The 13,898-nt window shown below is 36.0% G+C and overlaps 1 protein-coding gene across 2 annotated transcripts in view; it reads right to left on the reverse strand.

The window, feature by feature from the left end:
* REEP3 (receptor accessory protein 3) overlaps positions 1–13,898 on the reverse strand; it is a 93,409-nt gene that overhangs the window by 41,583 nt on the left and 37,928 nt on the right. For both annotated transcript variants that reach the window (XM_032842187.1, XM_032842193.1), the window contains exon 2: positions 4,936–5,008. In XM_032842187.1, the coding sequence (XP_032698078.1) occupies positions 4,936–5,008 (73 nt within the window). The remainder of the gene's footprint in view (positions 1–4,935; positions 5,009–13,898) is intronic.

Genomic DNA, 13,898 nt, shown 5'->3' on the forward strand with positions numbered 1-13,898 from the left:
CCTGCTCAGTGGGGAGTCTGCTTCTCCCTCTCCCTCTCCCTGACCCTCTCCCTGCTCATGCTCTCTCTCTCTCTCTCTTTCTCTCTCTCAAAATAAATAAATAAATAAATAAATAAATAAATAAATAAAAAAAATCTTTAAACAAAAATATGAAAAGATGCCTGGGGAATACTTCCTGACAATATAAAAATGTATACTTCATTGTATTTTTTCCTCTATATCACCCTAAAACTAGCAGACAGCTTCATATTTTACCAGTTGAAAATAACTGTTAAGCTGGTATGTGGCATATTTGTTCATTTTCATATCACCCAAGTATCTAGGAAAAACGAGGTCACTTTCAAAACCAAGTCAATAGGGTTTTAGAGGGCTATTTCTAAGCCTTTTAAAAGAGTAGTCTCCCAGAGTTTTCACTGTTCTTTGTTCTTCCTCAGAGTAAATCTCGGGACCAAATGTCTGATTTTGATTTTTTAAGTGCTGTCAGCCAATCTTTTCATTGCCACGTTCTCCAACATTCTTAGAATAAGAACACGGTTTCCTAGAAAAGCTACAGCAATTACACACGACTTGGAAGTAAACACTCTATTTTCAAGTCACGAGATGGTATAAGCCTAAAAAAATTTGCAAAACCATACTAATTCTTCAGTAAGTTTACATTTCAATTACTGCAAGGCTGAAAGACTTTAAGTAGGCCATATCAGCCACACTATACAGGAAATTATATCCTAGGAAAGCTCTGTTTTAAAAATAGGCAAAGGAAGAAAGGAAGGTTGCCAAAATACACAGCACTTTCCATTTGTTTTGATTTGAGTACAGCATCTGTTTTATCAGGTGCAATCTACTATTTAAAGGCTTAAGGGGAATGGTAGTAGTTAGGGTGGAAAGAAGTAAATTAATCTAAAATGTTTGCTTTCTGAAAACAATTTTGAAGTAGATATCAGTGGAATTTAGGTAAAAATCAAATACCACAAAGAGACTGAGCTTTGGGATAAGTCAGACTGGACTATATACTCCTTAATCCAGCAAAATCAAAACTGAGAAACTAGACCAATCCATTTAAGAAATGTACGCTTTTCAACTCTACTTCTTTTTCTTTCTTTCTTTCTTTTTTAGATTTTATTTATTCATTTGAGTGAGAGAGAGCATGAGTGGGGGGAGAGACAGAGGCAGAGGGTGAGGCAGACTCCCCATTGAGCCGGAAGCCTAACATGGGGCTTGATCCCAGGACCTGGAGATCATGATCAGAGCCGAAGGCAAAAGCTCAGCCATCAGAGCCACCCAGGTGCTGCTTTCCTTTTCTTATTCTGAATATTCATTCACTCACTCATTCAAAAAATACTGAGTACCTACTATAAATACCACATCCTGTTTTAGGTAGGGAATGTAGCAGTTAACAAAACAACAAAACTCTGTGGAGCTGTCTCTTGGGTGGGGAGGACAAACACACATGCAAACAAATAATACAATATCAGATAATGAAAGCCTATTAAAAATATAACAGGGAAATCTGAAGAAGGTTAACTTTGCTAAGAAACTACCATATGCAAAACAAAGCAAATGTGAATGGGATCAGTAGACAGGGAAACAATGAGAACAGAGTTTTAGTAAAACTGTTAGAGTTTAAGTTTAGGCGAGACTCAGCAAGAAAATAATATTCAAACATTTCGTCAAAAGTAAATTTAAACTGGAAATACTTAAAGAACTGCCAATACTTTCAAAACCCAATTTCACCTTTAACCGTTTTGATCACAGTTGATTTAGATGCTTATGAGTTCTGTCCTAGTACTGACTGGTTAAGCAGCCTCAGTGCCCTTCTTAAAAAAAAAAAATACCCTGATTTTTGTGGCCCTGGAAGGTCTACTTTGGAAGCAGGTCCACTGGCTGGCTGTGAAAATTGTTCCTACTTTTTCCTGAAGCTAGAATCCTCATTTACTTTTCTAAAGGTAGCATGGTAGCAGAGAAAGAATAAAACATTATGAACAAGATATCCAATCTGATACCATTCCTGCCTTAATGATCTATGTGACCCTGGACAAGTTAATTTACTTCTCTGAAACTGTAATACCGAAATATTTCCCCACCTACTTTACTTACTGATTTAGAGTTGTCCTGAGGACCAGTGAGATATAGTACACAGGATAATGTCTCCTTCCCCCAAAGGCGTCCAAGTCCTAATTCCTAAAACCTATGAATATGTTAGGTTATATGGTAAAGGAGAAGTCAGGTTGTAAATGGACTTCAGGTTGCCAACCAGGTGACCCTAAGATGGGGAGAGGATCCTGGTTTATTCAGGTGGATCCAATGTAATCACAAGCACCCTTATAAGTGGAAGAGGGAGGCAGAAGAGAGAACCAGAAGGATGGAAACATGAGAAGTCTCAGCTCAATGTTTCTGGCTTTGAAGATGATGACTAGAACCCTAAGTCAAGGATGCACACAGGCTGTTGAAGCTAGAAAAGATAAGGGAACAGATTTTTCCTTAGAGCCTCAAGAAAGAGTACAGCCCTGTGGATTCATTTCAGATTTCTTTCTTTCTTTTTCTTTTTTTTTTATTTTATTTTATTTATTTATTTGACAGACAGAGATCACAAGTAGGCAGAGAGGCAGGCAGAGAGAGAGAGAGATGAGAGAGCAGGTTCCCTGGGGAGCAGAAAGCCGGATGTGGGGCTCAATCCCACAACCCTGGGATCATGACCTGATCCGAAGGCAGAGGCTTTAACCAACTGAGCCACCCAGGTGCCCCTCATTTCAGATTTCTGATCTCTAGGACAGTAAGAGAATACATTTGGGTTGGCTTAAGCCAGTAAGTACATTGCAATTTGTTACAGTAGCAGTTAGAAACAATAATATATAAATGTACTTTGAAACTGGTAGGAAACTAAATAAATGCAAATGTTCTCATGTGACATCTCCGCTTGGTCTTGCTAGCAGCCCTGATGGCAGACAACCTGGTCGCCAGGTCTTCCGAGTTGTATCATATTTCCTAGTTAAAGGTAAATGCCCTGCCTTTTCTTTTCTGATGCCTGACCATTTTTGCTTTTAGCTTTCATTTTGTTTGTGGAGAGGTGATTACCATGTAACTATCAAACCAACTGCCTTTCTACCTGCCTACTTGCTCTTCAACTACTCCTTATTATGATGTTCCCAAGAGCACATTAAGAGAACTTTTTGGAGTCACAATATCACAGCAAAATTATGTACAGATAGTTCCTACTTTGTTAATAATGAGTTATTCTCTGAAAACTGCAAGACAATATGTGAAATATATACCCAACTACACACATGTATGCATACATATGTACATATATCAACATATATCCAGTTTTATAGTTTTTCCATCAGTTTGAGTAAGAATGTTACTGGATTCTCTTCCATAGGTTATCTTTAACTTGTGAGACAATTAAAACTGCAAGGTTAGACCATTCTTATCAATCCCAAATTTATAGACAAATACAGTAACAAAAATTTGAGTATTAAGGAATTAGAACACACAAACCCATGTTCTTAAGTCTCTAAAAATTAACACTAACGAAGTTAAACAGATGCATAGTAAGAAACCTAAATATTTTATAATGGTTCTTAGGTCAGTCACTAAATAACACCATTTTTTTTGCTCTTTTAGCATTAACTTACACATGACAGGCCTATTTCTTTTTTCCCCACATTATTACACTTTCATATTCCTTACCATTATCCCCTTTTAATTTTAGGGCATGGTATTTGTGTGCCCTCTGGTAATATCTTCGTATTACTACAGCATCTCATTTAAACTTCATTTTCAATCTGTACTTAATTCTTTTCCAAAAAAATCACCCAGATTTAGAGGGAAGATAGGAGAATACCACAACTACATGGCATATCAGTTTGCATATCCTGGGTTTAAAATGCTTTACAGGTGAAATAGGTGCAAAGTTGAGAAACTTCACCCTGTATTTCAATTGTAGTTAATGAGATTCAGGAAAAAAGATCTTTAATAACAGTATGACAAACATTCCAAATAAGAAGGAATATTCTCCGCTAGTACAGTTGACCCCTGAACAACACAGGTTTGGACCGTGCAGGTCCACTTACTCAAATTCTTTTTCAATAAATCTAGCACAGTCCTATAAATGTATTTTCTCTTCCCTATGATTTTTCTTAACCTCTTTTCTCTAGCTTTTTTTTTTTTTTTTTTTTTTTAAAAAAGAGCAGGCCAGAGAATCCTAAGCAGGCTCCATGACCCTGAGATCACGACCTGAGCTGAAATCAAGAGTCTGAAGCCAAGCCAACTGAATCACCCAGGTGCCCCTCTCCAGTTTACTTTTAATAGAGTATTTAACATACCTGTGTTAACTGTCTACCTTATGGGTAAGGCTTCTTCAGTAGGCAATTCTTCAACAGTAGGAAATTAATAGCTAAGTTTAGGGGAGTTAAAAAATTATACTCGGATTTCCCACTGTGGGGGAACCCCTGTGTTGTTCAAGCATCAACTGTAGAGCCTGATTTAAGAAGAAAAAGGACTGCAGTTGTCAGTAGTGATGAGGTATTCGTGTATTTAAATCAATTAAAAAGGGACATAACAGCTATGAAAAAAAGGAAAAAAGTTTGGGGTGAGAAAGAATTATGTTCTCAGTCTACCTATAAATTCACAGGCTAAAAAACAGTCCATCCAACTTCTTAAACTGGAACTTAGGCAAAAAGAATAAGAGATCCAATTACCCGTCTGGAAATCCTACACTTACTTAAATGCCAACTGACTGTGAACTTTTTTTTTTGAAACTCCACTTTAGAATTGTATTCAAAATCAGTTTATGAAGTTAATGAAGTTGGTCATTTTATTTACATAACATTTTTATCCAAAAACATTATCTCAGCTATTTCTAAAATAATGATTTTTCTATCTTGAATATCATAGATTCATTAAGCTAGACTTAATCACTCATAAATCTATACTTACATATTCCTTCACGTTTTTTGTTTTCACAGCTTTGTAGGAATAATATGCAGGATAAAGCATTCCAAACACCAACCTAGAAGTAAAAAGTAGACTAATGAAATACAATAATGCTTTTAACTGCTTATAAAAACTTCACCTAATAATAAAAGTAGAAACTACATGGGAAACATACAATGGTGTAAATTTGTATAAATGCAAATTTGTTCACAAACTAAATCCACTCAGAGAGCAAAAGTAAAAATACTTTTTATTTTTAAAAAGGATTTCAATATTCTAGGTATGGTATCATGGGAAAATTTTATATTTTCAAAATTATTAAACTTTCTCATTGTACACCTGAAATTAATAACACCGTTAATTATACTTGAATTTAAAAATAAAACCTTTGTCATCACAAAAAAGTCTATGGTTCCTTGAGCATTAGGAAAATGTAGAAAATCACCAAAAATAAAAATTGTCCCAACCCTACCAGAGAGAACAGCAGGCAACATTTTATTATATGCAAATTCTACTTTTTGTCCACATGTAATATTCCCAAAACCTAAATCTAACACATGTTATATGCAACATGTTGTGTGTCACACATAACTTGTAATACAAAAGTGGTCCTTCACTCTATTTTAAGAAGTACTGGCTTCTAATTATGGATGGTACTGTCAATACTTGATATATTACAACATGCATTAAAATATTCTCTTTAAACATTTATAAAATGCCTAAATCATTAACAGGATTTAATTTAACTCCATCTGTTAAGATTACTTTGCCAAATCGCAGATCCAACAGATATGTACAATCACACATACAATGAAAGGACAGACCCAAAAATGGAGCAACACATACACATGGCTTACAATTGGCATTTTCAGGTACGACCTCATGGAGTTTTTTGCCCTCAAATATTCTACGTATGTATTCTTAATACCTTCATTACATTCCTCATTGAGATTCTTAGTTTTATTTAAATAATCCCATAAAATAGGCTTTTGATTGACTTTCAGGTTTTTGCGATTGCATATAACATAAAAACCGTTCTGTCCATTATACTCACTTCCTCGTTAGGATGTTGCTGCTTCAAAGAGCACGTACATTTTTACCTCACCTCAAAATGCCCTCCAGAGAAGCAGTTCCACTTTTACACTCCTATACATTGCTGTTCATTGGCATCATTATTTAAAAAAATGAGAAAGTGTGCCAGCTAAGTAGGAGAAAAATAATCTCACAGATGTTTTAATATACATTCCTGAAAACCAGTAAACATGACTTTCTGAAGGGTTTACTGGCTTTATGATGCATATGGTATATGATATCCTGTTCTATACTCTTCTGATCTATTTAAAATATTTTGGAATAGTTTTGGGACGCCTGGGTGGCTCAGTTGGTTGGACGACTGCCTTTGGCTCAGGTCATGATCCCGGAGTCCCGGGATCGAGTCCCACATCGGGCTCCCAGCTCCATGGGGAGTCTGCTTCTCCCTCTGACTTTCTCCTCACTCATGCTCTCTCTCACTGTCTCTCTCTCAAATAAATAAATAAAATCTTAAAAAAAAATACTTTGGAATAGTTTTAATTTTACAGAGAAGTTGGGAATACACTATAGTTACCATAAGCCCTACAAGTTTCCCCTCTTACCTATATCTTGCGTTAGTATGATTAGTCACAATTCACAAACCAATATTGCTATGTTATTAACTACTAAAGTCCATATTCTATTCAGATTTCTTTAGTTTTTACCTACCATCCTTTTTCTGCCCCCAGATCCCATCCAGGATGGCATATTCTATTTACCTACCCTGTCTCCTTAAGTGCTCTGGTTTAAAAAAAAAAAAAAAAAAGAAATTCTCAGACTTTCCTTGGGAAATAGTTTGACAGTGTTGAGTACTGGTGGATTTTGGAGGAGATCCCTTTACTGGAATTTGTCTGATGTTTTCTCATGATTAAACTAAGGTATCAGTTTTTGGGAGGAGGACCATTTCCTATTGTATCAAGGACCCGCTATCAGCATGATTTATAACTGCTGTTAACCTTGACCAGCAGGCTGAGGTAGGGTTTATCAGACTTCACTGTAAGGTTACTCCCTACCCCACCCCCATCCATACTGTGTTCTTGGGAAGCTGCTATGCACGGGCCATAGTTCAGGAAATTATGTTCAATCTTCTTGAGTGGAATAGCTACACAAATTATCTGAATTTTTCTGCACGGGAGAATTATTTCTTCTCTATTCAGTGACTTATCTATATCAATATGGACTCCCAAGTTTATTTTACACTTGGGGTTTTAACACAGTAGTACTTCATTCTGCTGCTCAAGGCTTTGAGCACCAAGATCTTTCAGTTTGCTCCTGTGTCCCTCAGACAGACCTACAATTGTGTGGTTTATTTGTTTGTTTTTCTGAACTATATGCTACTTTCTGGCACTATATGATGCCCCAGACTCATCCAATGTATATCCTGCCTCATTCCTATAATCCGTCATTTCTCCAAGGAGTCTTGGTTCCTTTCACTGGAGGGTGGTATTTAAGACAAAGTTCTGGGTGCTACATTCGATCACTGTTACTGGAGTGTTGTAGATTCTAGGTCCTTCTTTGTCTCTTTGCATATTAAGCAATATCTGTCTAGGTTCTTGTTATTTTCTGAGAGTGTTTTAGTATTGTTGTTTGACACTGTTTTGGTATTATTTACATACTGCTAAAAATATGTGCTGAACTATGTTGGGCTGTCATTAAATAGATACCACAGAGTAGTGCCTGGGTGGCCAGGGTCCTGTGATCAGGCCCCATATCAGGCTCCCTTCTCAGCAGAGCGCTTGCTTCTCCCTCTCTCCATCTGCTGCTCCCCCTGCTTGTGCTCTCTCTCTGTAAAGTAAATAAATAAAATCTTAAAAACAAAACAAAAAACCACAGATAGGATGGCTTAAGCAATAGATACTTATTTTCTCATAGTTCTGCAGGCTAGAAGGCCAAGAGCAAGGTGTTGGTGGGTTTGGTTTCTTTTGAGGCCTTTCTCCTTGGATTTGTAATGGTCACTTTCTCACTGTGTCCTCACATGGTCATCTCTTAGTCTGTGTAACCTCTTTCTTCTAAGAACACTAGTCCCATTGGATTAAGACACCTCAAAGACTTCATTTTAACTTAATCACTTTCTTTAATCTTTTATCTCCAAATACAGTCACATTCTGAGGTACTGGGGATTAGGCCTTCATATGAATTTGGGAGACACAATTCAGCCCATAACACCCATATTTACGAAGTTTTATATTAAATAGGTGTTTGCATTTATAGTAAGTAAGCTTGTCTTACCCTGAAAATGAGTATCTACATTCCTATATTTTTAGTTCATTTATAGTTTATTTTTTGGTGGGGGAAGGATAGTAAATCCCTAGTGACTTTGCTATTCCTCATAAAGATGAGCCCTGGGTTTGAGGCTGATGTCAACAGCTCAAAAGATGCCAAGTCTTCTGCTGGGGATTTTATCTTCACCAGCTGGAAGCCACATCATTAACAATCTCTGCCTTACCTAACAACACCACTCTGTGAAGCTACTTCAGCAGAAGCCAATCCACAGACACTGGATGTGGCTATTTTTTTAGCCACAGAACCTAGGGCTTTACGATGTGGCACAGGGGCTATCCAGAACAGTGAGTTCCGAGAAAGCAGCAAACCTTAAGAACTGAGGGGCCAATCAAAACACAACTTCGAGGTCTGCTGTATTCATCCCCACGGCTGATACAAGGGATCAGTGAGCCATCATAGTTCTAGTTTATATACTCAAGTTAACTTCATTCTACTTTGTATTTCCCTTCAGAATTTGGATACAATCAATGAATTATCTTCCATAAGCCTTACAACCCAGCACGACTGCACTTAAATTCAACATGAGACTCTTCATTACTGTCACTCTTGACTCCTCTTTCCTTTGCTGTAATATCTAACCCAGTCCTGTTGGTTTTTCCCTGGTGAGAGTCCAAGAATCCATCTTTCTATTTTATTTTCAAACCCATGGCCAGTGATACATTTAGGCTCATGCCATCTCCTCTGACTTAACAGTATAATTTCCCAACACATGCCTCTGGCTCCAATGTCAAATCAATCTTCCTAATAGACCTGCTGCACTGCCTTTGCTTAAAGACTTTAATAGTTGGCCTCCTTACCACCTTGTTGACCAGCCCCTGTGGTTGCTCATCAGAACATAATTTGAAAACCTCTTCCTTATATAAGCCATCTGTTCCAACATGGTTTCCTCAATATGCCTCTTTCCCCCACCTGCTCAGTTAATGCCTTTTTTTTTTTTTTTCAAGATTTGTCACTCCTCCATAGACTTCTAAATTGTTTTTGAATTTTAGAATTTGTCAGGATTGTTTTGCCTTTAGTATATTCTAGGTTATAGATTTTTTTAATGTAACTGACTTCCAAAACATAATTTTCTCACATATTGTAAGGATTTGGAACTAGTTGATACTATGCTTATAGGTGGTTTATTTTTTAACCTCTGTTTTGAATAGAATCAGTCAAATGAATAAACACAATATTCCCTAATACCTAACTCTTATAAGAGTAGAAAACAATAATACATTTCATTTGGAACATGGGAAAGATTAAATGTCTTAATAAACAGCAAGACAATTTTTAAGGACCACCACTATTATAATTTATTACTGCTCTAATGTGAATATTACTGAGTAATTTATTACTAACATCTGCAATATTTTCTAGGTGTTGTTTTTTTTTCTGGTTTATTTTCTTTAATACTGGGTCCTACTCTGGATGTTTGCAACCTGGGAGGTTGGGCATAAAGCCAAACAACGAGCACAGTGTATAAAATCAAATAGTTTATTTTAAAAGGCCACCTACAAAATAAACTCATGGTTTATAAAGAAAGTGTTTGCTACAAATGAAATTCATCCTATAAATTTGAATACTGTTTCAGTTATAGAGGCAGGAAGAAATACTCATTTCCTCTTAATCTTTTTTCTGCCTAAAGAGGGAAAACTGCCAAAATACTCCCTATACCTTTCCCTCCCACTAAGGTAAAGTTTTCTATATTTACACTGGCTATACTGAAAAATTTGTACTACTTTAAAAAGAAATTTTATCAAATGTATAGTAGAGATGGCCCTTGTTTCGTATTTCACATATGAAAAATACTTAATGACTATTTCCTAGACAGATGTTCAGACATAAATCCATCCTTCACCAAAACCATCTTAGATAACAGTATTGTTCAAAGATGAGTCTCAGAAGCAACTAGTAAGAGTGCTCTTAGTACTAGAAGTAATAAAGTCCTTAATGCATAAAAATTATCAGTATTCCATTAAAAATTGATTAAAGCTTTTCCTAATTAAGATTCTAAACACAGCTTATGCTAGAATTTTTAGACGATGTTAAAAAAAAAGACAAATCACTAGTAATTCCATTACTGAAGGAACCATCTTTTTTGTCAAATGCTATTCCATACATTTATATATATTATAATTTTTATCAAATGTTCTCAAATCTGAACTGCCATTCTCCTGAATGATTTAAAAACCTTAAAGCACCAATAAAAATTTAATAACAAAATTGACCAAGGGTTAATTGACCTCTAAAGAAGTTACAAAACACTAATTTTAAGGATTTAAACTTTATTATTGTCATTCTTTTAAAAAATGATTATGAAATATGAAAGTCTACTGTATAGAAACAAGAGTATTAATATAATCCCCCTCTACCTATCACCCAGTTTTAAGAATTATTAATATTGACCCTTAACATTTTGGTATGATCTTTTCCAGTTTTTTCTACAATATCTTTAAAAAACACTATTTTAAAACATAATTAACATTTAAAGACAATATTTAGGAACAATATTTTATAATAGAATTAAAATATAATTAAAACATAATTAACTGACATCTTAGAGCATACAGACTTTTTAAAAAAAAAAATTTATTTATTTATTTGAGAGAGAGACAGCAAGAGAGAGCATGAGCGAGAAGGTCAGAGGGAGAAGCAGACTCCTTGTGGAGCTGGGAGCCCGATGCGGGACTGGATCCTGGGACTCCAGGATCAAGACCTGAGCTGAAGGCAGTCATTTAACCAACTGAGCCAGCCAGGCACCCGGGCATATAGACTTTTATCCTGCCCTTTCTCTAAATGGGATATTATGAGCATTTTCTTAAATCTTTACATATCCTTAAAGAATGTCATTTAAAAACTACGGGGGTGGGGGGGAATGCCTGGGTGGCAGTGGGTTAAGCCACTGCCTTCGGCTTAGGTTATGATCCCAGAGTCCTGGGATTGAGCCCCGCATCAGGCTCCTTGCTCAGCAGGGAATCTGCTTCTCCCTCCGCCTCTGCCTGCCTTTCTGCCTGCTTGTGTGCTCTCTCTCTCTCCTCTCTGACAAATAAATAAAATCTTAAAAAAAATAAGTAAATAAAAACTACAGGGTATAATATTCCCTCATATGGATGAAAGTCATTCAAAACCTTTCCTGTGTTTACTATTTTAATGAATGCTATGATGAACGCTATGATGAACAATCTTTCTATGGGTACTAATGAGAGCAATTTTGACATTTGTATCATGTAGGATATCAAGTACTTTCCAAATATCGCTGCAGTTAATTCTCACAATAATATCCAGAGATAGGTATGACTTTCATACCTACTTTACAAAAGTGAAGACCGAGGCTGACAGAAGTTAAACTACTGCCACACACCTTGCAAGCTTATTGTCTGGATCCAAAGCATGCATTCTCATTCCAAAATCCTCATTTAAAAATCAGTTTTCATTTCTTAATGATATCCTACACATGGAATAACTAGCTCGAAGGGTTTGAAATTTCAAGGGTTTTTAAAATATATTACCAAACTGTAATTTAGAAGAGTAGCATCAATTCATATTCTTATAGGGAAATACTAATTTAGGGTCTATTTTTAATAGGAGTAGAAAAATCAAACAGATAGTGGGCATTTTTTTTTGACAGAGGAACTGCTTCTGAGATATAGATTTAAACAATCATATTCTCCGCTTAAAAAAAACAAAACCCAAAACATGATAGCTGATATTAACATTTCTGAACTACTTTAATTTCCCTTAAGACTGTCTTTAGATAATAAATTCCCTCTTTAATAATATAAGAGAATTTAAATTGCAGTTTGTTAAAAGTAAATGCAACAAATAGCTTGTTGCCAATAATCTAAACTATATGATACTAATATGATACTAATACATAATAGGACAATGCACCTATAGGAACTACTTGGCAAATTTTCCTTAATCCAGTATTTTAGAATCATACTCCCAAACAAACAAAAAATAGTAATGATAGTGTTCTATTAGACTAAAGGACTGAAAACTAAAAACAATGAGACTAGAGATGAACTAAAATGGGATACCAAATACTAAAATAATAAAATAAACTATAGAATCAAAAATCCGAATGATGAAAAGACCGATAGACCAGGCTGTTAGGATGAGTCAGTCATAATTAACATAGATACTGAATACACTCTCAAAGAGCAATAAAAAAATACAACACTCCAGGCCCTTATCAAAGACCATGGGGGTGCAGGGCTGGCTCAGTCGGTACAGCATGGCACTCTTGATCTTAGGGTTCTAAGTTCAAGCTCCACGCTGGATGAAGAGATAACTTAAAAATACAATCTTAGGGAAGCCTGGGTGGCTCAGTTGGTTAAGCCACTGCCTTTGGCTCAGGTCATGATCCCAGGGTCTTGGGATCGAGTTCTATATTGGGCTCCTTGCTCGGTGGGGAGCTTGTTTCTCTCATTTTTTTGCCTCTGCCTGACACTCTCCTGCTTGTGTGTACTCTCTCTCTCTCTCTGACAAATAAATGAATAAATAAAATCTTAAAAAAAAAAATAAAATCTTAAAAAAAAAAAAAAAAAAGGACTATAAGTCCCATTTGTCTGTAATCTACTTTACTCTAGGGACTGACTGTTTGAGACCAGTGAAATTTACATAAGATAGCCTGGTATAAGGATGGCAAAGCTGCAGAAGTTTCTCTGCTGTTCTCCATTCCTCCAAACAGATGGCTAGTCATTCACTGTACTCCCTTCTGCTGACCCCGGCCTCAGCATCCGCTTTAGCACAGCACCTTAAACTCACTCACACCATCTAAGGACAGGAGCTGAGTAGTCTTATTTGCCATCATTTGTCATCCTTGTTCTAAATCTTTATTCCTTTAGGTGGTGTCATTCTAAATTTGAATCAAGCTTGACCACCTGGTTATTTTTGAGGAACAATAGGAGGATAACAGTTTAGACTGTTAGACCTATATCCTTTAGGGGAAAAGTCATTTCAACTGAGATGCTTTTTAATATCACATTCTTATTTTTTTTTTTGACGTACAGGAAACAGCCATATGAAACCCACAGCTCTAAATACTAGAGGAATAGTGTTCAGGGCATTGTCTATTAGTATCCCTATGTATGAATTTTCATGTATGAGGTCTTCTTTGGAACTCCGTACAATGCAATGTTTAGCTTAACAGTCTTTTGTTGCTCATAAATTTAACAAAGGTAACTAACTTAAAGAACATAAGAATGCAAATGCAAAGTTAAGTCTTCTTCCATCTTGACACACTCTAGTTCCCCAAAGATAGGCATGGAAATAAAATCTTGGGTATTCTATGGTAAAATAAATATATAAAACATTAAAAGCTGACCATTAATATTCAAACTCCTCATTTTCTAGTTATCTTACTACATTTTAAGTGGCCTTGGAAGTTCATCTATTCTGTGTGTATGATAGAAATGTTCCCTATGGCAGGTCTCTCTTCCCAACTCCATATTCGGGGACCTGACATTGGAAGCTTGAAATAGGCCATTATTGTAGGCAGAATTTATATCCAGGAAATTCGCAAATGATAGGAATCCGTCCTCTTTCCTCCAGTAGTTAAGCATTAGCAGCACACTAGTACACGGTATCTGTCAGAAAAACCATGAAACACTGTGTATGGGGAATTC

Source organism: Lontra canadensis, unplaced genomic scaffold (assembly GCF_010015895.1).
Source record: "Lontra canadensis isolate GAN:19392208 unplaced genomic scaffold, GSC_riverotter_1.0 scaffold3, whole genome shotgun sequence".
NCBI lineage: Eukaryota > Metazoa > Chordata > Mammalia > Carnivora > Mustelidae > Lontra > Lontra canadensis.